The sequence below is a fragment of the Benincasa hispida genome, chromosome 8, assembly GCF_027475165.1.
Source record: "Benincasa hispida cultivar pf3 chromosome 8, pf3_genome.v1.1, whole genome shotgun sequence".
Taxonomy (NCBI): Eukaryota; Viridiplantae; Streptophyta; class Magnoliopsida; order Cucurbitales; family Cucurbitaceae; genus Benincasa; species Benincasa hispida.
The window spans coordinates 37,121,639-37,147,694 of NC_143485.1; the positions used below are offsets into that span (position 1 = coordinate 37,121,639).

Genomic DNA, 26,056 nt, shown 5'->3' on the forward strand with positions numbered 1-26,056 from the left:
GATTTGACGTATCTATTTCTATGCGTATTTTTTTTTAAGAAAAAAGACAAGTAACTCATCTGATCTTTCCTAATCTAAAATTAGGCAACTTATTTAAAAAGCTTACTACTCGAGTCCAAAACTAAAAAAAAAAAATAATTGACCAAACTCTAGACTAGAATCATCTAATCTCCATCTTCACATTTGAGTCCCCACAAAGTTCACCAAAATATAAACCATTTGGATATCTTCAACAATAAGTTCTTCGTTTATCTTCATACTTCTCTCTCAAATCTTCTTCTTCTTCTTCTTTGCAATATGACTCACTTATCTATTGCATTTTATTAACTATTGTACTTCAACATCTTAGGTATTGCTTTTTGTATTGTATTTTAGTGTTTATATTCTATTTTGTGTTATTGTTATTAACTTGTATGCTAAATTTATCTATATCCTAGATTTTTGAAGAAAAAAAATATATCTTCAACATATCAGTATCCTTGTTTTTTAAGAAATATATATATAAAAAATAACACATCCTTAGACGTATCCGTATCTTAGTTTTTTAAAAATTGACGAATCGTCGTATCTGATCATATTCGATCGTATTCGTATTGTATAACCGTATTTGTGTTTGTGCTTCATAGATGTGCACTAAAAAATTTAATTGATAATAAATATATTAAACTGGAGAGTGAGTGAGTAAATTTAGTTAAATTTTAATGGTTTAAAATTATTTAATAAATTAATGTAATAAAATAAATTAACAAAAAAAAATAATTATTGAAATTAATTTTCTCAATCATAACCAAACACAACCATCTTTGATTTTCAAACATCTTATTTCTAGATACCATATTATCTGGCATTTAAAGTTATGAAGATCCAAAAGATATACTTTCTTAGCCATAGGCCCATAATCCATTTAAGAGATAGTCTTCTTCTACTTTTTAAAGAAAGGGAGAGATGATTGTTTATCAAAACACTTTGGCTTGGTGTTAATTACTCCTTTTTTCCGGCTCCATTGGTACGAACGGATTGCATGAATTTATTGACCTTGAGGTGTTAGATTTGGTTATAATAATCGGTAGTTATTACGGTCTTTGTTTGAAGTGAAGAATATTTTAGGACATGTTTGGATTGATTAGAGAAAAAATATTTTTTAAAAAATATCATTTCTATTTGAACTCTTTTGATAAAAACTATTTAAATACACTCTTGAAAGTGTTTCAAAGGCTATTTTGAGTGGTTGTCAAACACTTCAATTTTTTCCAAAATAACTTATTTTCAAAATTAAATGCTTGAAAAGTTAAACCAAACACACTCTTAGTTTGGATAGAAAATAGTAAACAGTATAACAAAAAAAGGGAGAGAGGATGAGTAAAAAATAGTAAGCACGGTAATAAGGGATTTCAATTAGTATTACTAACACTACTATTATATTTGGAGCTCCAAACATGGAATGTGCTATACTGACTTCACGTTGGAGACCGAAACAACCCTTAAATAGATATTTGGTTATTTTTAATGTTTTGTATTAGTATAAATGTGTAAAAAAAAAAAAAATAAATAAATAAAATAAAATAAATAAAATAAAGTAATCTTTCTACCTTTAGGTGAACTGGACATTTCATTTATAAATGAAATTTGAGTGTCTAATTTTTATTTTTTAAATATAATAGAGATGAGAGATTCGAATCACAAACCTTTTAATCCTTAATATAGTTATGTCTCATATCTATTAGACACGTACTTAAGCACAATCTTTTTCTAAAAGTACATTTCCAACCTTGTACTCATATATATAGTACTCTCATGCTTTGTTGGATACATACAAGTAAAAATACCATTTATCAAGGGCTCTTTTGCAAAGAAATTATAACTTTTATAATTATTTTGAACATTTGGCAGTGAGGATCAAATTTTAAAATATAGTTTTGAACTCTTTATTCTTTCACTCCTAGGAGAACATGGAGAAGTTCCCCACTACCAACCTATAAAGAGAGAGATTGAAAGAATATGACAATTTACAAAGAAACATGTCAAAGTGACTTATCTATTAGGACTAGGAGGCCAAAAAAAAAAAAAAAAGAGAGATAAGATAAGATAGTTTATACAATAGAAAGATAGTATTATCAATTAATAATTAAGATGTAAAAAAGTAAAGAAGAAATATAGTATAATGTAGAAAGTAATGGATAGTATTATGTGGAAAGTAGTAGATAGAAGAGGTAGGAGTTAGACATATCACATTGTGAAGATGACAGTGCCTTGATTCCATTAATCTTAAGACTCTCTCTTATTGACATCTTTTGGAAGAGGAAGATGTGATGGATAAAAGAAGGCCAAAGCTTTCTTTGAAAGAGACTCCTTAATTATAACTTACTCCAAGATAAGCTTCAAACCCTTAAATTAAAAATTATTCTTTTGATCCCGAATTTTTAATATAATTTATATTTGATTTTTGAACTTCAAAATATTACACTTTTACTCGTGAGTTTTGTTGTTTAATTTTCAAAATGTTACATTCTTACTTTTAAGATTTTAAGTTTTGTTTCTATTTAATATCTAAGTTTCAAGATTTACTATTATATCCTTGATATTTGACTCAATATTCACTTTCGGTTCTTGATATTAATTTTTATTAATTAATTTAAAAGGAACTATAGTAGACACTACTAATTTTCATCACTATTAAAATTAAATAAAAAATTTTACATCACAATTATTTTAAATTGCTTAAAATTAAAAGCTAAAGATCAAACATGAGTGTTAATGAAAACTTTGAAGTAAAAGTGTATAACATTAAAAGATGGGAGCTAAGTGAATGAAACTTAAAACTCAAATAAAAATATAACATTTTGACTTCCTTTAAAAAAAAATAAAATAAAATAAAAATAAACATTTTGAAATTTAAAGAGTAAATGAAAATTCGACACCAAAGTGAACTTAACTCAATAATAATTTGCATGATTTCCTTTAAGGTTGGAGTTTCGATCCCCCACTTCTACAGTTGTCTACAAAAATAAGAATTAGACTTTAAACTCAAAAGATAAAAATGTAACATTTTGAAACTTATGGTATAAATAGAACCTAGAATTAAAATATATGAACCAAAAGTTTTTTTTTTTATTTATTTATTTGAGTTTGTCATTCTCAATCTTCATTCTCAATCTTAATCAACAGAATTTAAGATTGTGATGTCCTGCATGACGCATTTAAATATTAGATATATATAAATACTTGATACTATACTTAATTTAAGTTTGTGCATTTAACCTAACATACATAGTTTTTACACAATGAGATTGTTGAAAAAGTTAAAGGGACCACTAATCTATTGGTTATGAGTGCTTTACAACTCTCCACTTTAACAATAAATGGGTATGGATTGAAATTTTATGAGAAAATGGAAAGTGTAATCACTTTAATTGGTTCCTAGACTTCTACTAAAGACATATATATGTATACATACAACAATATGCAATCCAAAATGCAATATTTATTTGTAGTATAATACTTGATACAAATACACTTTGTAGAAGAGTTGTGCAATTTTCTTAACATGGAAAAATGGATAACATTGATCTCTCACCCAAAAGAAAAGGGAATAAAATTAAATGGATTAGAAGAAAAATGTCATAAATATTTGAGATTTTCAATCCTTGATTAAAAAAAAAAAAAAAAACTCAAATAAATTCTACTCAAAAGGACTTAAGGGGTGGAATTTTCTGATAAAACTTAACACACTGTACTTGTTAATCTATCATAAGAACAATCCATGTAGTTAGTTTAGTGTTTTTGTTTTTTTTTTTTTTTAATTTAAAAAAGAAAAGAAAAGAAAGAATCTCTATTAACATTATCTATCATGGTATTTTCTTTTTCTTCCATAAAAAATATTATAATTATTTAAATAATTTTAATAAAAATTAACTTTGAAGGATTAAACTTAAGAATTATTAAATATAAATATACTAAAATTGTAGGTTTATCGAAAATATATGAACCATTTGAGTCATTGAAATGTAAGAAGATAAAAAAAGATGACTATATATATATATATATAGGAATAATACTTTGTTGGTTCCTAGGTTTTGACTATAATTTCTATTTGGACCCTAGTTTTTAAAATGTTACATATTTAGTCTTTAAGACTTAATTTTGTTTCAATTTAATCCTTAAGGGGGCGTTTGGGATAATGAGTTAGTTATTATAGTCCTAAATTATTATAGTTGAGTTATAATAGTTTGTGCTTAAAGTGTAGATTATTTTAGTTTGGACTATAATAGTATGTGTTTGAGACGTAAACTATTTTAGTTTGAGAAGAAAATAGTAAACACTATAGCAAATAATTAAAAAAAAATGATGAAGGTAAAATAATAAAAACTGTAGCAAATGAGAGTTTCGAAATAGTGTTGACTGTAACTAATAAGAGGTTTTGAAATAGTTTTTATTGTAACAAGAAATATGGTTATTATATTTTGATGATAACTCTTGTCCTAAATGTGCCCTAAGTTTCAAGATGTTACAATTTTACTTTTGAGATTTGAGTTTAATTTAATCTCAATATTTCATTAAATACTCATTTTCAATCATTGACATCAATTTCTATTAATTAACTAAAAATAATTATGAAGTGAAATTTTAAATTTAATTTTAAAAGTGATAAAAATAATTAAACTTAATTAATTATAATTCTTTTAATGGTTTTAAATTTATTAACATAAATCAACTCTAAAGAGGAAAGTGAATATTTAGTAAAAAAATCAAAATTAAAAGTGTAAATCTAAAAATATAGAGACCAAATTGAAGTAAAACTCAAATGTCAAGAGTAAAATTGTAACATTTTGAAACTTAATAACTAAATTTGAATCAAATTCATAATTTAAAGGCTAAATTTGTAATATTTTAAAGTACAGGGACAAATAGAAACTAAAAAAAAAAACTTAGCAATCAAAAAAGAAATTTTCCCCATAATTTTTTTAATTTTAACAAAAGGTTTGGTAAAAGTGATATTGACTTTGTCAGACAGCTGTTCAAGAATATTGACACGTGGCAAGTTCCAATACGCCCTTAACAATGGGCAAATGCGATGCTATCAACGACCCGACCCGATATACTTTCTAGAAGGTAAATCAGCGCCGTTAAACCGTGGCCGCCGTTTTACCCTCTACGAACGGACGTGTCATTAATTGTTGGGTGCTTCTTGAGAATATTTCTATTTCTAATTTCTTTTTTCTTTTTTTCTTTTTCTCTATTTCTTTTTGGGGAAATTCCAAATGTAACTCAACCCCTTCATATTACTTTCTTGTATACTCTAAGGGTTTTGATTATTATTAATTTTCAGGAATTAAATAAGTTCTCTCTACATTTTTTAAGAATTAAATGTGATATAACTAAAGAGACTTTGATTGACCAAATTCATTACCATAGAACAATGAAATCCAAGTGTAGAGCCACCCTCTTTACCTCTTGTTTGTAAACTGAAAAAGCATATATCAAATACATAAGATTATATATATGTAGTTTATTATAATAAAAATACTCCTTGTGATAGGTAAATTATGTGACGTGTGGATATGATTGACGAGAGTAAGACTCAACACCTTAGACTAGAATCTTGATTGTTATGTTAACTTTGGCTAATACGAGAGAAAACACAGTTGTGAGTATGAGACAATTCAATGAAAAACACGCTGAATATCACATTATTTATGGATTTAGGTACTTTGTTAAGCTCATTCCAAAAGTTAATTCTAATTCTCTGTAGATAGTGAGACTCACCTCACATGCAATTACATGAAAAATAATTTGTTAACCCTAAGAACATTTTAGGTTCATAGTGATTTAAGTATCAAAGTAAGTTTGTGAGAATACCACTCCAGGGCATTTAATTTCTTTGTGCACGTCTCTAACGCAGTTGATTTGATCCTCCCATCGATTTTATCACAACCACAAAGCCACGTAAGTGAGCTAGAGTTACGCAACCACATATACTTGACTTGTAGTTTACATCTTCAAGGTTTCAAGAATTTAATGAATTATACTAACAATAAATTAGAATGTAATTTTTTTCCACTGAAAAAACTTTTCTTAAAAGATTAAAACTTATAATCTGGCCTCTTATAAACTTAACTTCAATTAAACATGTTTGAAGAGATATTTTTTACCTAACAAAAATCCTAATTTGTAACATGTTAACTATATCTTCCTAATAAATTACATCTACTAAGTTTGTTTAAAAAAACCATAAAAGGTTGATAACAATAAGATAGAATGGTTTTAAAAAACAAGTAATAGAAAGTGAAAAATAAAAGAGTCGAATTTATTGCAATTCAATGGATTAAAGCATATATTCTCAATTATAATTAAAGTATGTATTGTTATTAAGATGTCAAGAAATTCAAATGGAAATAACACTTAAAATCAATCTAACTCAATTCAACGTGTCATTACTACAACATAAACATCAAAGGTTTTAACTGAATTTAATCAAACTCAAACTGAATCATAATCATTCCAAATGCACTAATTACTTTACACAATTATCATGTAAAGATCTGAATATGAAAGCGAATGGTCACATACTTTTGTTTGATTGTAAAAAAGAAAAAAATAATGGAGATAGAGACCATCAATTATCCTTATCATATCATATTGATATTCATTTCTTACAAAGTCTCAACATAACATCTTCAATGGCTACGAAACGCCATTAAAGTACGGCTTCAACCTCACTTTCACAGCAACAAAACGAACTCCAAAGAAAAAAAAAAAAGGAAAATCCATTTACACATAATGCATCTATTGAAACAGAGTTCCATTTTTTAATTTCTTCAGTAATTCCACACAATATGGGGGTTCAATGGCACAGTCGAAGCAGAAGGATTGTGTTGATTTTCAAATGGTAATCGACCCATTTCGAGATTCGAAACAACAGAAGAGATTTCATTGTTTACATCAGTAGTTAGCCCGGTTTCTTGGGAGACACTGATTCTTCCTTCCCCCTCTGTTCGAGCCATGTTTTGGAACTGCAAATTTAAAGGGAAAGAGATGGATTGGGGATTGTGTAATGAAATGGGCTGCGTGTTTCTTGGGAAAATTGTGGGGAAAAAGGAAGAGAAATTGAAAGAACGATCATTGATTTTGGGTAGGGTTCTTTGAGTAGAATCCATGGTGTTGGAGAAGCAGGGCACGTGAGCCAATTCAGAAACTGGTTTGATCTGGAATGAAGATGATGAAGAAGAAGAATCCTTCAATGGCGGCAGAGCAGAAGAACAAGAACCCAATTTAACTAACCCAGAAATGTGAACTTTTTTCCCTCCACAGCTCTTCTGAAACACCCTCGAAATCACCCATTCATTCTGCAAAAAACAGAGAGCTCCGTAACTTCAAAAGATTCATAGGGAGGGGAAAATTTGTGAAAAAGTTTGTACCTTTGCAGTATTAGGGAGATTAATGGCAGAGGATTTCCCTTCTAATCTGAATTCATGCATAACCCAATTGGATTTTTCACCTTTTGGGGCTCTTCCACCATAGAAAACAAGAGTCTTCTTCATACCCACAAGAGTTTTTCCTCTGTAAATCTCTTTATCTTTCCCAGTGGCTTTCCAATACCCTGATTCAGTGGCTCTGTTTGTTCTCAATCCAGTAGGATACTTTCTGTCCCTTAAACAGAAAAAGTACCATTCCCTTTCCCCCATTTTCGCTTTCCCTGAAGTACCCCATAAATCAAAAACCAACAAAATAAGATAATTTCAGAGAAAGAATGGGAAAAAAAAAAGGGTATGAAAAAAATAGAGATCTTACAGGGCAAATCCCAAGGCTCAGACTTGTTGAGATCGACCTCTCCAATGGGCTTGCAAGAGAAATTGGCGTCGACCACTTTCTTACAGAGATAGTGAGAAATAAGTTCTTCATCAGTTGGGTGAAATCGAAAACCAGGAGGCAAAACAATCTGGGATTCTTCAAGAATAGGGGCTGTCATGTTTTGTTCCATATATTTGTCTGAAAAATGTTTGGTGAAGAAAGTTATAGTCCAATGGAAGAAGAATTATATGGGTTGTGAGGTTTTAAGTGGGAGAGAAAATGATGGGTCATTCAATTCCAAGTTGATTGAAGTTATGTGGTGGGTTCAGAGCTCCTTACAGAAGAAAACAAAAATAGAGAGATTATAGAGAGAGAAGAGAGAAGAAAGAAATGGATGAAAGTGAAAAAAGAAAAAGAGAAAAAAGATGGAGAAAGAAGAAAGGTGGAGAAGTTGAGGGTATAGGAGGAAAAGAGGAGGAGAATGAGAAACATGGAGTGAAGTAAAGCTCCATAAAATAATATGCTGCTTAACTGACTTTCCCATTTCCCTCGACACAAAAGGTGGCATGCAGACCCATCCCAAATACATTAAATTACAAGTTTAGTCATCAACTTATTCCACTATTGTGTCCAACTATTTAGTGAGTATGGTATTATCAACCTCAACCACTCAACATAATTCAATATTTAAGACATTTTTACTTCGAGTCATTATTAAATTTTTAGTGGCGGGAGAGAGGAGCGAGATACTTAATTTCTCTTAAATAAATAAATACTTAACTTAAAAAAGTAATTTTGATTCGTGGATGTACATGAAAGTAACAATTTAATATTTTAATTTTAATTTTATAGTGATATAGTCCTAAATTAAGTCGTTAAGTAATAAAAAATGTAACCAATATCAAGATAAGAACTAAACTATTACAATTTTAAAAATATGAGGATTAAATTGTAATAAATTTGAGAATATAATGACTTAACTTAGGACCATATAGTCATTATAAGTTACAAATTTTATTAAAAGTACGAATCATTATAAATTAAAATGATGTAAATTTAGTACATGTTTTTTTAAAAAGAAAAAAAAAATGAAAACGACACATGTCTATTAAAGTTGACTATTCAAAATTTTGGGAGCTATTTGAAAGTTATGATATATTAAAACTTATATTTAATCCCCATAAGAACAATAATTAAAAACAATACATACGTTTTTACATATATAAATATAGGAAGCTGAACCTCCAAACAACTCATTTTGTATTCACAATAGAGATCAATTTAAATTAAATGGAGGATTTGTCATAAAAGTAGACATGAAAAATTATGAAAAAAACCATTATTGATAAAGGTAAGAATATCGAACATCAAAACACACATATACAATCTCAACTAAGAGTTCAAACATTCAAATCCTCCGCTAAAATATTATTGAACCAAAAAATATATATATATATATATAAACATCTTATGAGTCACTTATATATTCGGAGGATTTTTTTTTAAGAAATTCTACTTGCTCTCTTGTTAATAATTTAATTATGGATTTAATATGAGATCTATCAACTTGTTATCATAGTGAAATAAATCATCCATTCTCATGTCATTATACCACATGCACTTCCTTCGTGTCAAAATATAATCTTATTGTTACAATATATTATTATTAGACAAGGTCTACAAATTTTCAAAAATAAATAATTTACACTTTTAAATAAGTCTAAATAGTTATTCTATATATTATATTTATTATCGAATTTTAATGAGATAATAAAAATATTGATTTAACCCTTACGTCAATGTCATAGTATGCACAGGTAAAGAAAAAGTCAAATTCGATAGAAATTTAATACTTAAGTTAACTATTGCTAATTAATAATTTAAATTAATATTCAACAAAAAGACAAAATTCAACTATTGACCAAGCCAATGCTAATAAACAAAAATACACTAGGACAAAACTACCTGCTTTTTAAGGATAAAATGATTATAAAAGAGATGTTAAATAATAATGTAAAACAATAACCTAATTAGCAAAAATATCCATAACTAAAATAATGAATGCACAAAAATAAATATTCCCATACTTGTACGGCACCGTTTTTCCCCATATAAACAGAAGAATGTGAAACCAATCCCCAGATTTGGATTATGAGATGGAAAGAGGAGCATTCTAATCTTATTCAAATACAAACAGTATACAAATTCTATTTGCTGAAATTTTCAAAACACATTTGAAGCTTTCAATTAGACAATTCCACACAAATCAAATCAAATCAAAATCAGACACTTAACATTGTATTGGATACACATCGACGTGCGTATTTATACGTTCTCTGTCATACAACTAAAAAAGGGGTTTCAAGCTACGAGCTTTTTTTTTCTTTCTTGTCTTGCCAAACTTTCTTCTCGGATTCTATCCTCGCTTTAACGTTCGCATGAAAACCGCTATACGGTTCATATTTGAATAAAGCATGAAGAATCTGTGCAAATAGTTCACGAATTAGTAACATTTTCAAATGTTTCATTGTTAAACCAAGAAGAGTACAAGTACAAGGAGGGGTTTGAGAAAAAATAACCTCCAACACAACAAAGAATGGAGCCATTAGGAAAGCTTGAGCAAGGTTGTCGATGAGAGCGGGTGCTCGTTTCTACCAAACGAAATCAAAATCCAACATCATTGAGGAATTGAGGTTGAAAAACAAGTTAATGTTTAAGATATTTAACTAACTAGTTACCTCAAACACCCCATGGCCAATAAACTGACTTGTCCAGCAGAACAACTGTGCAGCCAACACTACCTGATATTATCAAATGACAAAATAACTGGCTTTAGCTTTATATGCTAGAGATTATAGATTTTGCAATGAATTGATCATATCTTGTAGATCCTTTAAGTTTGATACAAGTTATAATTTGCAAAGTAGTACTCAAAATTTTACAGACGGAACGACCGGGTCACAGTTATGCCAAGGAGTACTTGAACAAACGCGAAAAATGTCGGAGGCTGTCAAGTTACTATGATATTGTAAAAAGAAAAGGAAACAATGTCGATCATATTAGTACTGGTGGAGACTTTTTGTCAAAAGGTGGCCTTAGATTAGATTATCTAAAAGGAATCTCCAAGCTGGTCCAACATTCAAAAGCTGCAAGCTTTCCCATCCCAAATATCAGCACAAGACTTTGAGATAATTCTCAAAAAAGCATTTCAGATAGAGGATAAAAATCTCTTCCAGATTGATGTCTATCAAGTTTAGCCTAGTACAATTATATTAAGATGCTGTACATCCCCTCAAAAAATGATATTAGTAGCCAAGTTTCTAACTTCTGAGAAGATCAACACAATATAAATCAATCAAACAAAGACATCTGCTAAATTAAAGTGTTATTAAACCAAACCTAACTAGCCTTGCTTTAACTTTGAAACCAGAAGCCACCATCTAAGCAGCATAGCAAGAAAACTGTGTTGATAATAAAGACAGAAGTTACACGAGTTTAATAAACAAATTGAAAGGTGCTGTCAATTCAATTGTTGCTAGAACAATGAAAAATCTTTAACAATTGTCAGTGGAGCAACTGATAAATGTGAAATCACAAAAATAGAGTGCATGTCATAGTGGTTTTGAATCAGTTAACCTCACTTTTGCCATGTTAAAAACTACTCCAAACATGCCTTTAATCACTGAGAATCAATTTAATTTTCAAACCACGAAATTGATTTAGAATTATTGAAAGCATGTTTAAACGAGGATTTTGGACATGACAAAAGTAATTTTAACTTAGAGTGCAAGTCATGGGAGTGGTGAAAAAGTTAAACTCACTTTTGTCATGTTCAAAACCACTCCGAACATATCTTTAATCATTCAAAATCAATTTGATATTTGCTTTTACACTTTTAAACATAATTTCCACACCATCAAAATTGATTCTGAATTGTTAAAAGCATATTTTAAGAAAGCTTTTGTACGTGATAAAAGTTGTTTTAACCATTTTAAAATCACTTACAAGCATGCCTAAACAAGTGGTGTGATATCTATTCATAGTTAGTTTCACTAAGACCAAGTGAATTGCCAGCACAATCTTTATAAAATGAAGAAAGAAGAAGAAACAAGCCCAAATAAGGTCTTAGATCTGTGTTCATAGTTCACTTAAAATTTTTCAAGATCAAATGGTTAGCCAGCAAAACTTTGACAAATCTGTAAAGAAGAAGAAGAAGAACTCAACACAGAGCAATAATTCTTTTCTTCTATCTTATATAGGCAAAGGATCGAAAGAGAAAACTTATTTCTCAATTTCAGCATGAACAGCCTATTTTTGGTGCAGAAAACAACAAAAAGGAACAAATAATAAATACGAGCAGTAAATTCTCGACAACCATAAAGTCAGAAGAAGCTCAAACAAAATTCTTTCTTCTTTATTAGATTGGAAAAGGATCGAAATGTCATTATTGTTATGCTAAAATAAGCTTTCCTCGACGAAAACGAAATCCATCCTAGTGTACCAAGAGAAATAAATTATAGTCTAACACAACCATAAAGTCAATAGAAGCTTAGTCAACACCATGGCCAACCCTTCATACATCAGATCAAAACCAAGTCTCGTCCCCATAAGAAATTAAATACAACTACAGAGAACAGGGTTTCATAAATGGTTCGAATAATTGAATTGAAGCAGAAAGCAGACAACCCAATAGGATTATTTAAAGAAGAGTGAAGTATTAAATTGCTAGGCCTATTTGACAAAGAAGAAAACAAACAAAAAGGGGGGGTTTAGCGTTTAAGGTTTACCTTCCAAGTAAGAGTCCATCCAAGTTTAAAAGCGAAAACACTCGCTCCAACCCAGCAGAGAAAACACATAAAAGCGGCCAAAGATCCAGCTCTCTTGTCAAAAAGTACATAGAAAACAGCATAAAGCAAAGCAAACAAGAACCCAAAATTCAAAACGAGGCCAGTATTGAAGCCACATGGGCATTTGGGAAAAGAGTAGAAGGAAGGGGTGTAATAGAAAAGCATGAGCGCAGTGAAGAAGATTGGCCAGACGAAGAGAATATGGATGAAAATATTAGTTGGGTTGCTGTGATAAGCCCCATAGAATGCAAAATGCCTCTCGAGATCGAACAATCCACGCTTTCCCATTTGAAAACTTGCAAAGAATCGAATCGAATCGAATGGAATCGAATGGAACGAGAAATTCAGAAGGAAATGGAAATGGGTGCGATAAAGAAAGGGAAAGACAAGTGGGTTTAAAAGGGAAGATGAGGAAATGGGATTAGCAAAACCAGAGTAAATGGGCACATCGAAATATATATAATCCAATGTGTGGACTGAGGAATGACGTCAAATTTGGGAGTTTTGGACTTTGTTTTGGGGCCGCGTTGAATTTGGAAGGGAAATTTCAGGACAACTTCCGGTATTCCACATCGCGTAGATTGATAAGATGCGGCTGTGTAGCGTGTAGATAGATGACCTTGGATTTTGGATAATTCCTTTCCCAAATTCTATTGCCTTACTAAATTCATATATCATATTCTCGGGTTATAGCCGGTTGGATTTTATCGATTCTGAGATCAATCAAAGGTCAAATCAAACTAATCAATTTTATAAAGAGAGAGCCAAACCAATATCTAATAAAAAATAAAATCATTTGATTGATTTTATTTAAAACAGTTTATTATCGATTTGATTCTTGATTTTTGACAATTTTTCTTTTTCTCTTCTAATTTTTATTTTTATACCACTTTATTTTGAATAGGTTCTTTTTACTGATTTAAAATTAAAATTGGGTCTATTTTTTTTTTCATAAATTGACATTTGACTTTTTTTGTTTTACACTTTTCTAAATTAAAAAATATACATGAACCATAATATTAAAATACTAAATGATAGTTTATTTTTAAGGGTATATATATATATATATCACTGTATTGGTTTGGTTTGATTGATTTTTCTAATAAAAAATCCATCCGAACCTACTTTTTGGTTTTCTCCAAATATAAACTAAGATGTCCAATTTTATATTAAAAATCAAACCAAACTATTAGATCGTTTTAGATTGGTTTGATTTTCAGTTTTTCAATTTTTTGTTGTAATCCTATCTGTGTCTTGAATGGTAAGTTTCATCTATAAGTTTTAGATATATGTTTTATCCAAATAAATAAATAAAAATAGTAGCTCAATTTTGTATTCAATTGATTTTTATTTTAATAACACATTTTCAAATTTTTAGCTCGAACTCAAAAAAAAAAAAAAATTCTTTTTCATTGTCTAATATAGTCTGACATGAATCTCTACAATATGATTCTTAATTAAGATGGATAAAAACAGGAGTGTAGGGCAAAAAATAAATGTTTTAATTTAAAAGTATATGGACTAAATTAATCGAAATTAAAAGTATAATAACATAAAATAGTATTTAAACTTTTACTTGCTTCTCTTCCGATATGGCTAAACTACAAAAGAAAAAGAAATCTAAAAAATTTGGTCCTATTTGGTAATCATTTTTTTTTTTTTTAATTTAGTCTATTTCATCCACATTTCTTATAATAATTTGCATTATTCTTAAGTACAATGGTTAAATTCTTAGTCAAATTCTAAAAACAAAAGCAACTTTTTTAAAGCTACTTTTTTTAGTTCTTAAAATTTGGCTTGGTTTTTTAAACCTAACAAATGAAGAAATTTAGAGGTGGAAGTAGTGTTCATAGACATAATTTTAAAAAATAAAAACAAAAAACAAAATGGTATGTGCTTTTGTTAGTGACACTACAAGAAAATTGAGCTATTTCGACAATCTTTTATCGGAGGCTATAAAAAACCTTTGAGAAAGATATACATTTATTGAAGGTATTGGAAAAACCTTTGAAAAATATGTACTTTTTATTGAAGGTTAATAAAAACATTTGAAAAAGATATATATTTATTGGAGGATTTGAAAAAACCTTTTAGAAATATGTAGTTTTTATCGAAGGGTAATAAAAACCTTTGAGAAATACATACATTTATTGGAGGTTTCGATAAGTCTTTCGAAAAATATGCACCTTTTATTGAAGGATAATAAAAACTATTGAAGGTATTGGAAAAATCTTTGAGAAAATGTACTTTTTATTAAAGGTTAATAAAAATGTTTGAAAAAAATATATATTTATTGGAGGTTTTGAAAAAACCTTTGAGAAATATGTAGTTTTTATCAAAGGGTAATAAAAACATTTGAGAAAGACATACATTTATTGGAGGCATTGATAAGTCCTTTGAAAAATATGCACGTTTTATTGAAGGTTAATAAAAACCTTTGAGAAAGATATACATTTATTGAAGGTATTGAAAAAACCTTTGAGAAATATATGCTTTTTATCGAAGGTTAATAAAAACCTTTGAAAAAGATATATATTTATTGGAGATTTTGAAAAACCTTTGACAAATATGTAGTTTTTATCGAAGGGTAATAAAAACCTTTAAGAAAGACATATATTTATCGGAGACTTTGATAAATCATTTGAAAAATATGCACATTTTATTGAAGGTTAATAAAAATCTTTGAGAAAGGTTAGGATCGTGAAGATGCGTTAGACGATCGTGAAGATGCGCGCGGTGTTAAACGATGAGGAGTGACGCGCTAGACGATCGGGCTATATGATAGGCAAAGTACTGCACGATCAGTGAAAGCGCTAGACGATAAGCGTAGAAGCTGGACAATAGCACTAGACGATAGCTGTGCTGCGCTAAACGATGATCAAACGCGCTACACGATAGGCAGAATACTAAGCGATAGGCATTGGGCGATAGACATAGGCGCTGGGGGATGACATTAAGCAATAGGCGGATACATTAAACGATCGTGAAGATGCGTGCGGCGTTAAACGATGAGGAGTGACGTGCTAGAAGATCGAGCTATACGATAGGCAAAGTACTGCACGATCAATGAAAGGTAGTAGACGATAAGCGTAGAAGCTCGACGATAGCACTAGACGATAGCCGTACTGCGCTAAACGATGAGCAGACGCGCTACACGATGGGCGTTGGGTGATAGATGCAGGCGTTGGGCAATGACGGATGCGTTAGACGATCGTGAAGATGCGCGCGATGTTAAACGATGAGGAGTGACGCGCTAGACGATCGGGCTATATGATAGGCAAAGTACTGCACGATCAGTGAAAGGTGCTAGACGATAAGCGTAGAAGCTCGACGATAGCGCTAGACGATAGTCGTGTTGTGCTAAACGATGAGCAGACGCGCTACACGATAGACGAAATACTAAGTGATGGGCGTTGGGTGATAGATGCAGGTGTTGGGCAATGACGTACATGATAGACGAAATACTAAGTGATGGGTGTTGGGTGATAGATGCAAGTGTTGGGCAATGACGTTAAGCGATAGGCAGATGCGTTAGATGATTGTGAAGATGCGCACGACGTTAAACGATGAGGAGTGACGCGTTAGACGATCGGGCTATACGATAGGTAAAGTATTGCACGATCAATGAAAGTGCTAGACAATAAGCGTAGAAGCTGGATGATAGCGCTAGACGATAGCCGTGTTGTGCTAAACGATGAGCAAACGCACTACACGATAGGCGGAATACTAAATGATGGGCGTTGGGCGATAGACACAGTCGCTGGGCGATGACATTAAGCGATAGGCAGATGCGTTAGATGATAAAGCATCAACACTAAACGATGGAGGTAAACGATGGGTGCGGTAGCTAAACGATAGGCTATCCGCAAGTGATATTTATTTATTTTTATTCGAAATGATAACCAAAATTCATGTCTTGCCCTGCCCTAGATCTCTAATTGCAATTTCTCTCTTTCTTTCATTTCTTTTTTAATCGAGAACCTCCGATTCCTCTTCTCACCGTCACATGGTGCTGAATTTTGAATTCTTCGCCCTCGATTCCCTCGATTCCATGTTCAACTTCCCCTAATAATCTTCCATTTCTACGCTTCTCTTTCTTCTTTTTCCTTCCCGGATGGAACCTCACATCGGCAATAAGTTTTGCCTTTGCCGGAAGATCGGTAGCGGCTCATTCGGGGAGATCTATCTTGGTTCGTCTGGTTTTTCTCCATTCCAGCTTCTCATTATGCTCCTCTATTACAACAACTAGATTTTAATGCTTCAATTCCATCTGCAGGTATTAATATACAGACGAATGAAAAGGTTGCAATTAAATTCGTAAGTGTTCCGATCTTAATTCAACACTATGATTCTAGCTCCGCCTACTCTCTCTCTTCCTTCGCTTAGATGCGCTTATTTTCTGTTCCGATCTTACTTCAACACTACTATTCTAACTTGGATATAAATGTTTTTTGACATCTTTGATAATATTTAGAAATTCTTTTAAATAACTTGCTCTATTATCAGTTTTTATGTGTGATTTTCAGGAAATATTTCCGTCAGATTTGTGTGCAATAAGAGAAGATTATGGGAAGGATACAAGTTTTCGACAAATGTTCGTGAATGAATTATTCGGCTTTAATAGCTGTAGAGATATGCATTTTTCTAAACAAGCAAAGCTGACAATGATCTGAATTGTCTAGTTCGACGTCTATGACTGTTGAGAAAGCGATCAATCTATGATGCTATTGTTCGACAGCAAAATTTTTACTGTCGAAATTTGGGAACCTGGTAATTTACATTCTTGCTTAGTTTCTTTGATCATATGGATTTGAATCGGGGCTCGCTCTTCAATCTCTGCAGAATTTAAAAATCCCTCTTTAGGCATCACAAAGAATAAAGAATCCTTTGGGACGTTCCTAACATCTGATATATTGAGGTTAGAATCCAACTCTGCTGCGTCTGTTTTATTTTTAAGGATTACTGATCAGTGTAAGGGGTTATCGGTTAAATTCTATAATTACTTGGAGAGTTAATAGTTAGGTTCAACGCTCTTCGAATTCCATGAGACTAAATTTGTAAATCTTGAATCTCTCAAACTGTAGAAAATGAAAAGAATCCAAAACCTTTTTGTGAATTGATAGGACATAAAATGCATAGATATTTTGCATTGATTTGATTCTATTGATGGTATGATTGGGAAGAAGTCAAAAGAGAAAGTAGACATCCACTGACTGACCAACTCACACTCTCCATCAACCAACATGATACCTGCCTCCCCTTCATCTCTCCCTTTCTTCACTTCATAACCTTAGTTTTCCATTATCTTCTCCCACTAACATCCTTATCCTCCCTCATTGATATGTATATATATATATACACTACAAGTCTTCAAACTGCCAGAAAAAATGTCTGATTGTTACTGTTTTTTCTACTTATCCACATCAACGAAGTAGGGAGCATAGTTTAGGTTGGAGTTTTATTTGGATTGTTCATTATATTGAAAACAATTGTACTGATTAATTTGTTGATGGAAATGATAGATTAGGACAGAATTGTTAGGTATATTCTCAACACCTGTCTTCATGTGGGAGGTTGGATTTTAATTGGCGAGATGGATAAATTTGAACTTATAATCGTAGGTAGTTTATTCACCTTCACCCTATTTTTCCTTTCAATTTGGTATTTAAACATAAGACTTCCAACTAACTTGCTCTTTAATTCTTCAAATGAGCATAAATAAACCAAATAGTTGGCATTGTTCATCAAATAAATCTGCATCCAAGTTCACATTAGCCATCGAAATGTGAGAATGTCGTAGCGAGAAATGGTAGACTCTTATGGAAGAAGGGGTTGGGGTAGAATAAAGTGAAATTTGACTGTCTGATTTGAACAGAGTGAAGTCCTAACTAAACATAGACTTGTATTATAGTAGGGATTACTTTGGTTTGCTTGCTGTAATGTAAACCAGAATGTACTCTACAACCTTTCTTCTAGTTTGACTGATTTGAACCGATGCAAGAATGTCATAGCAAGAAATGGAAGATTCCTATGGAAGAAGGGGTTGGGGAGGAGTCACTCTGCAATTTAGGGGGGATGTAAGAATAGGATAATGTCAAACTTGACTGAATGATTTGAACTAAGTGAAGTCCTAACTAAACAAAGACTTATACTATAATAGTGATTACTTTGGTTTGCTTGTTGTAATGCAAACCAGAATGCACTCTGCAACCTTTCTTCTATTTTGAAAGGTGTTTTTGATTTGTTGGAAGATAAGATGTTGTGTGAGGCTTAGAAGATGGATTTTGACCCAACATTTTTTAATATCTCAAAATTTTCCTGGTTTAGTTGAGTGGAACGTTGATCCTCTCTGGTTATGCTACTTGGAGGGATAGTGAATGCAAAGAATTTTAAAGCAAATAGATTTTGTGTGTGTGTGTTTAGTTGGGTTTTTGGATGCATAGTTATTTGTTCATTGGGTTAGTAATGCTTCATTGAGCTGAATACTGTAGTCTTCATTTTCTTTATAAGCCATGGCTAAAGAATGCTTCATTGAGCTTAATACTGTAGTCTTCATTTTCTTTGTGTGTGTGTGTTTAGTTGGGTTTTTGGATGCATAGTTATTTGTTCATTGTGTTAGTAATGCTTCATTGAGCTGAATACTGTAGTCTTTATTGAGCTATGTTTTATTTTGATCCCTGTACTTTTAAAAATGTTCATTTTGATATTTGAAAATTTTAAAAAGTGTTTATCTTGGTCCCTAATATTAAGATTTTATTAACTATTGAATAAAATGGCCAGTTCATGTTCTTAGTAAAACATAAATCTAATTTGCTTTACTTTTCTCATGTGCAGGAAAATGTCAAGACGAAGCATTCTGAGTTGCTTTACGAGTCTAAGTTATACAGAATTCTTCAGGGAGGAAGTAATGAGATATTCTTCTCTTTTTCTCTGGATGGAAGTAAAATTTGAATGAATGCTTTCTCCTATGACCCTTTCTTTTCACAATCTTTTGTCTGAACTCTTATTTGATTTTGCAGACGGCTTAATGATAACCTATTAAATGGATCAATCTCGAGAGAACTTACTGGAATTACAAGTCTGGACCAATCTTGAGAGAACTTATTGCAATTACAAGTCTTGAACTTGTGTAAGTCTTTGTATAATTTCACCGTTGTGTATTAGTTCATTTAGGTGATATGCATCCCTAGTTGATGTTTTGTGTCATGTCATGTGATTGGTTTATGATGGATTGTGTCTCCTTTGTTTCAAGGATGTCTCAAACAATGACTTGTGTGGAATAATACCAACTAGTGGACCATTGAGCACATACCTTTAAACAAGTAGGTTTCTGAATTTTTTAAACTAAAAACACAATGAACAATTATGATGAATACTTATATTATTTAAACTACTTTTAAATACATTATTTACTTTTCTTTTATTTTCATTATCTCCCTTTATTCTTTGAATTGTAAATTAGTTTAAAGTAATAATTTGGTGTTGTTAGATGTAATAAAAATACTTCTTGAATCTCCATCTTCCCCACTCGAGGTAAAAATACATCTTGATTCTCAAACAAAGACATGTGTTTGTTTGTTGTCAACATTTGAATTTATATATGTTAGTTTTGAATTATAATATGTGAATTTGTATTTGTGTAGTCGAAACTTAAATCATATGCTTCTCAAGTGATTGATGGTACACTTGACATGAACGAGGATGAGATTTTCGTACGAGTATTTGGACTGGAGAAACACGGGCGTGTTCGTGGTTATGGAGTAGGTGTTACTCCTTCTGAGTTGTTTGGATCATCATCTACTATACGCGATCTTGAGCGTCGTCTTAATGAGTCCGAACAACGACTTTAAGAATCTGAACGACAAAGAAAAGAATCTGAACAACAAAGAAAGGTTGAGGTAGAAGCACTTAGGCGTCAAATAAGAGAATTAGAAAATTATTTTGAGGATAGATTTCAAAAAATGATGGCAAAGATGCATAAAAAATTTGTTTCTAGTTGATCAATTGTAGTTTGATGTTATAGAATTTCGATAGCCTTTTGGTATACTTTTATGACATATAAGTTTACTTCCATCCATATCATTGTCTATTTTTTCTATTATATTCTTATACTTTGTAATTCAGGGTACTACATGCATATGAATTAGTAAAAACTACTTTTCGAGATTTGTCAATAAATGTGCTAAAAGGTTTTGTAAGAGAATTTTCGAAGGATATACAATGTTCATAAATAAGTTTTTATGAAGATTTTAAAATTTTTGAAAATAACATGATAAGCCTTTAAAATAATGAAAACCTTCGAAAAAGACTACTTGCTAATAGATAATTATCGATAAATAATTTGACAATTATCAAATATATATAACCTTTGAAAAATAATAATTTTTGAAAGTTAATCAACCTTTGGAAAATAATATTTTTCAAAGGAATCTATTTCGACACTTTTCAAAGGTTGAGGTAACCTTTGAAAAAAAATGTATCGAATGTCTATTAAGTGTTTTTTTTCGAAGGTTTTGACCTTCGAAAAAGGTCAATTTTCTTGTAGTGTGATCTGGAACATAAACTGGGACCCAAATATTATTAACTATTTCAGGTGCCATACGCACACTCATGTCACGTCTCAATTTCTATCCACAATTCTAACCAATTTCTACTCCAAAGATAATTTTCAAATATCATGAACTCTAAAAATATGTTTGCTATTCCTTCAGATGAGAAGCATAAATCTTCTTATTTATTTTTTTTGTTTTCCTAAATACAATTAGGGACGAGGTTCGAATGACATACCTCTTAATCACTAACATATATCGTGTTGGCATTAATGCCCTAACTCTCGTGGTTCTTGTGGTTTGTAAATTTATATATGAATTATTTAAAATAAGATGTTATTTTATTTGACATTTATATTGCATTAACTCAATGCAATAAACTATTATCCGATGTTATTTTATGTAATTTAAACATGTATGTGGTTGGCATACATGTGGAACATGTTGATGTAATGATATAAATGGTTTGTAGTATATGGATAAGATTGGGTGTCTTATCCGGGTGACATTACAGATATGACCTACATTATAATTGTTACAAGAGTTGTAAATGAAGGATTTAAATCCTCAGCAGAAGCGATTGATCGCCTTATGTTAGTGATTTCTTTTTGGAACAAAACATAAAACCAGAGAAAACAATACAGAAGAAGGATAAACAATATTCTATCTAAGCATGCTGCCCAATAATTAATTACAAAAAGGAAAAAGGAAGAGTAACCACTTACCCTTGAAGATAAACAGTCTTTACGTTCTCCTTTCAAAATGATTATAAACTTGTCCTCATGAACATAACAACGTCATTGTCTCTCTTGGGCACCACCACAAGCCTTCCTTGGTTATTCTCAAGGTGAGAATTAAGATGGAGTTGTGGGTTTTCCTTGTTAATTTTGGTGAGGGAGAAGGGAATTCTTTTCGGAGAGATCTTTCATAGAGAGAAGAAGAATTGCAGAAAGGATGATGTTTTCTGTCTACCTCAACTCCTTTGTAATCATACATATGAGAGAGATGAGGGGAGTTATTCATAACTCCCTTCATCATGTAAAATAACTTCCTAAAACAACTCCCAAATGAGTTATTTTACCTTTAGTTATATTAAGATAATATAATTAAAACAAATCTTATATTATATCTCATATAATATAACCTATGATTTATATTATATCATATATAATATAACCTAACTTTATATTCTCTCATATAATCTATAGTTTTAATATAAATATCATTCATATAATTAATATTCGAATTATATTCAAATATTTCTCTCTCATCAAACTTTATATTATAATGTATTCATATATATTATATTAATTGCATATGATATAATTAACTCTCTATAATTATTTTAGGTCTTGTTTGATAACCATTTGGATTTTTTTTTGTTTTTTAAAATTAAGCTTATTTCATCCACATTTCTTATAAATGATTTACATCTTTCTTATGTATAAAGGTTGAATTCTTAACCAAATTCCAAAAACAAAAAAAACTTTTTTAGTTCTCAAAATTTGGCTTGGTTTTTTAAATCATTAGTAAAAAATAGATAACAAAAGAAGAAATTTGAAGGTGTAACTATTGTCCATAGGCTTAATTTTCAAAACAAAAAAAAATCGTTACCAAACAGGTCCTTAACAATTCAAATTAATCCAAAATTAATTGATTCTCATTAATCCTTATTGAGCTAATAAGAGAATCTTATAGACCTACAGATTTGAAGCTCCAATGATATGATATTAATTAATTAAACTCCTTAATTAAATTAATCAACATTTATTAACTGTCGGCCATTCCATTGAAGACCCACATCTACACTCTTCGCATTGTAAATATATTTCTGTGCTCATGATATAACCAATCAACAATAAGTTGACCCTTCATAAATTACTTGTAACTATAGTTGGATTAAATTACTATTTTATCCCTATAGTTACATCTAACTCCTTAAATACCACTAATTCATCTAATGAACTATTAGTTATAGTCCAACTATACACTAGTCTCTTCTCGTACCAGTGAGAGGATGAGGCGCCTCATTGTTCAAGACCCAGAATCGGCCCTTAAGGAAGTAATTCATCTATTTTCCCTTAAGATAGGAAGAAGTGACTTCCATCTGTAAAGATGTGTTCCCAGTTTTGGGTTTTATGCCCTAAAAATTATAAATAGTAAATTAAATAATTGATCGTCATCAATAAAAAGTTATCGATATTATTTCAATAAATGTTATTAATTGTATTGTATTCTATTTTGTCTTAATAACCCTAAATCCAATAAACTAACATCCTAGGCTATCTTGTGAGTCTTGAACTGTATGCAGAGACATACAATGATCAATGTTCAAGATAGAACCTAAAGGGTCTATAGTATAGGGATAAGGTTGTATACTTTGTCTTGGTGACACTATAGATATGACCCACTTTGTATTTTATACAAATGCAATGATCTAACACGTTTGTGTAGCTAACATGTGAGTGGAGGTATCCTATGTAATGAGTTTGCATAAGATCGGATCACGAAATAGTAACCACTAGATGTAATTGTTGGGGTCGATCCCTAAATCTTGTAGGGTTTATAATTGTATTGTACAAACATTTTATTTATGCAATAAAATATGTGATATTTTATTTAAAAATTAGTGGCATTAACTACAAACCAATAAAATAACATCCAAGGTTATCTTGTAGCTTAAATATATATGTGGAGACATACAGATGGATCATGTTTAAGTGATAATTTAAATGGTCTGTAGTAAATGGATAAGGTTGGATACCTTATCCTGGTGACACTACGAGTATGACCCGCTTTGTAGATCTTACAATTGTTGTAAAGTGTTACAAATGATCTTATCCTGATCATTCATATGGAGACATGTGAACGGGAATATTCTATACAAGGAGTTTGTATAAGATCAAACCACGAAATGTTTAGTCTCATTATATAAAGTCGTTCATAATAGAGACTTACATTTCATCAGGATGACTATAGGTAACATGACCTAAATCTTGAGTGAGTTGTGAACTCCTGCCCATTAGAGCGGTCATTTGACTTGTATGGGTGAGAGTGGCCAGATTGCTAACTAAATAAGCATACCATTTTAGGGATTCGTCTGATTGAGGATTGGGAATAAAGGTTGACAATGGGGTGGGGCAGAGCGGGGGATGCACTACCCATCCCCGTCCCCGTCACCATAGGGATTTATGATCTTCGTCCTTGTCCCATTCTCCGTTTTGGGGAATCGGGGTCGAGGTCGAGGACTCCTCGTTCGGGGATCGGGTCCCCACAAGGAAAAATTCTCCGTTTATAATTTTATTTTTAATTAATTATTTATTTAAAATCAATTAAAATTTGATATTTATATTCAAATTTTAAATATTTAATATAACAAAGTATTATTATTATTATTATTTTATGTATTTAAATTAATAATTAAAAATATTTCAGATTTAATAAAAAATTTAAGATAATTATATTATGAGATAAATTTTAAAAAAAGTTAAAAAAAAAAAGGTTAAAAGAATAAAATAGTAGATTAGCTACTGTTATATATGTATGTATGTATGTATGTATGTATGTATATATATATATAATTAGAAATTATCTGGGGCGGGTCGAGGATGCGGACAGGGCGAGGATACGTCCCCGTCCCCGGTCAAGGACCCGTTTTCTATCCCCGATTTGACCCACCATCCTCGGTCAAACCATGGATTCATCGCCTCGATCGGGGAAGGGACCCGACCCCGCGAGAATTTTTGTTAATCCTACTAGGAACACAGCTACACAAGAGGGAATTCACTCCTTCCCCAATGTCGGGGTTGAAGAAACTCGCTTACAAGGAGATCCATGAGTGGAAGCAGATCGTCCAAATTCCATTTTGATTGAAAACAAATATTTACAATAAACACAAACAAATTATCAGATTATGCATTTTAACAAAAATTACAACATGCTTTTAAGCAAGGAAAAAAATTTAGAGATTATACCTTTGAAGAACATTTTTTCGCGTAAATCCTTCGAACTGTCACAAACTCTTCAAACAACAACAAGAACTTGAAGACCCTCTTCAAGTGAATCACGAACCAAAAAGGATGAAGACACTACCACTTGGTATCCTTGGTATGCTCAGGGTGAGAACCCAAGAGTGGTGGCCTTTGACTATTTTGGTTAAGAGGGAGTTCGAGAGTTTGGAAGAGGAAGACAATTCAGGAAGAAGCACTATCGTATAGCCAAGTTCTTCAATCATATAGTATATTCTACTACTATTTCGTGTAGATTCACCTTGGAAAAAATAAAATCTTATTTTATTTATCCCATTTGCCACACCACTTAACCACCGACTAGGGTGGTTAAAGAGAAAAATAGATTATTATTCAAAATAATAAATAATATAAATAAATATGATAAACAACTATCATATTATATTTATAACTTATAGTTTTAATATTGCATCATATACAATATAAACTATAGTTTTTTTTTCTCTATTTTATGGCATTTAATATAAACCATATTTATATTAAATTTAACAACTATGAATCGCATTCATAGAAAACATATTTGAATCACATTCAAATATTTATTCCTCTAATTAAACTATAATGTATCAAATACATTATGTCAATTACATCATATGTAATTGAATCAATTTAGAATTTAATTATATCATATATAATTAAATTCTCTCTTATTAATTTCAACATTTCAAATTAACTCAAAAACTGATTATCAACTAAATCTTTTTGAGCTACCAAGGGGACCTTATGGACCTGTAGCTTGAAACTCCAACGGTACGTGAATAATTAATTAAACTCTTTAATTACATTATCTATCATCCATTAACTATCAGGCACTCCACTAAAGACCGACAGTTGCACTCTTTAC

The 26,056-nt window shown here is 30.9% G+C and overlaps 3 protein-coding genes across 5 annotated transcripts; 1 reads left to right on the forward strand and 2 right to left on the reverse strand.

Moving 5' to 3' along the window:
- Nucleotides 1–6,604: 6,604 nt before the first annotated feature.
- On the reverse strand, nucleotides 6,605–8,313 carry LOC120082585 (NAC domain-containing protein 100-like). Its single transcript, XM_039037824.2, has 3 exons — nucleotides 7,789–8,313; nucleotides 7,416–7,693; nucleotides 6,605–7,343 (listed from the first exon to the last, which is right to left on the reverse strand). The coding sequence occupies exons 1-3, from the start codon at nucleotides 7,976–7,978 to the stop codon at nucleotides 6,816–6,818; spliced, it is 996 nt and encodes a 331-aa protein (XP_038893752.2). The 5' UTR covers nucleotides 7,979–8,313; the 3' UTR covers nucleotides 6,605–6,815.
- A 1,601-nt stretch (nucleotides 8,314–9,914) lies between these two features.
- LOC120083682 (2-hydroxy-palmitic acid dioxygenase MPO1-like) lies at nucleotides 9,915–13,360 on the reverse strand. The gene is made up of 4 exons (XM_039039522.2): nucleotides 12,576–13,360; nucleotides 10,527–10,589; nucleotides 10,368–10,439; nucleotides 9,915–10,271 (listed from the first exon to the last, which is right to left on the reverse strand). Exons 1-4 carry the CDS (start codon nucleotides 12,921–12,923, stop codon nucleotides 10,155–10,157), a joined length of 600 nt encoding a protein of 199 aa, XP_038895450.1. The 5' UTR covers nucleotides 12,924–13,360; the 3' UTR covers nucleotides 9,915–10,154.
- A 3,182-nt stretch (nucleotides 13,361–16,542) lies between these two features.
- On the forward strand, nucleotides 16,543–20,710 carry LOC120083830 (uncharacterized). 3 transcript variants are annotated; one of them, XM_090316605.1, is made up of 7 exons: nucleotides 16,562–16,825; nucleotides 16,912–16,952; nucleotides 17,162–17,553; nucleotides 19,470–19,539; nucleotides 19,655–19,764; nucleotides 19,888–19,957; nucleotides 20,279–20,710. In XM_090316605.1, exons 1-3 carry the CDS (start codon nucleotides 16,750–16,752, stop codon nucleotides 17,306–17,308), a joined length of 264 nt encoding a protein of 87 aa, XP_090172731.1. In that variant the 5' UTR covers nucleotides 16,562–16,749; the 3' UTR covers nucleotides 17,309–17,553; nucleotides 19,470–19,539; nucleotides 19,655–19,764; nucleotides 19,888–19,957; nucleotides 20,279–20,710. The 3 variants fall into 3 exon arrangements, with proteins under 3 accessions (XP_090172730.1, XP_090172731.1, XP_090172732.1); XM_090316606.1 differs by lacking the exon at nucleotides 19,888–19,957 and having other exon boundaries at nucleotides 17,162–17,405; nucleotides 17,478–17,553; XM_090316604.1 differs by lacking the exon at nucleotides 19,888–19,957 and having other exon boundaries at nucleotides 16,543–16,825.
- The last annotated feature ends 5,346 nt before the right edge of the window (nucleotides 20,711–26,056 follow it).

Bases quoted from the DNA above. Each gene is read 5' to 3' on its own strand.
- LOC120082585 (XM_039037824.2), bottom strand. From the start codon at position 7,978: ATGGAACAAAACATGACAGCCCCTATTCTTGAAGAATCCCAGATTGTT. The intron at 7,694-7,788 runs GTAAGATCTCTA...GGGGTACTTCAG, and splicing joins TGAGCCTTGGGATTTGCCCT to GGAAAGCGAAAATGGGGGAA. The intron at 7,344-7,415 runs GTACAAACTTTT...TGTTTTTTGCAG, and splicing joins ATCTCCCTAATACTGCAAAG to AATGAATGGGTGATTTCGAG.
- LOC120083682 (XM_039039522.2), bottom strand. From the start codon at position 12,923: ATGGGAAAGCGTGGATTGTTCGATCTCGAGAGGCATTTTGCATTCTAT. The intron at 10,440-10,526 runs GTAACTAGTTAG...TTCGTTTGGTAG, and splicing joins TTGGCCATGGGGTGTTTGAG to AAACGAGCACCCGCTCTCAT. The intron at 10,272-10,367 runs GTTATTTTTTCT...CTATTTGCACAG, and splicing joins CATTCTTTGTTGTGTTGGAG to ATTCTTCATGCTTTATTCAA.
- LOC120083830 (XM_090316604.1), top strand. From the start codon at position 16,750: ATGGAACCTCACATCGGCAATAAGTTTTGCCTTTGCCGGAAGATCGGT. The intron at 16,826-16,911 runs GTTCGTCTGGTT...TTCCATCTGCAG, and splicing joins ATTCGGGGAGATCTATCTTG to GTATTAATATACAGACGAAT. The intron at 16,953-17,161 runs GTAAGTGTTCCG...TGTGATTTTCAG, and splicing joins AAAAGGTTGCAATTAAATTC to GAAATATTTCCGTCAGATTT.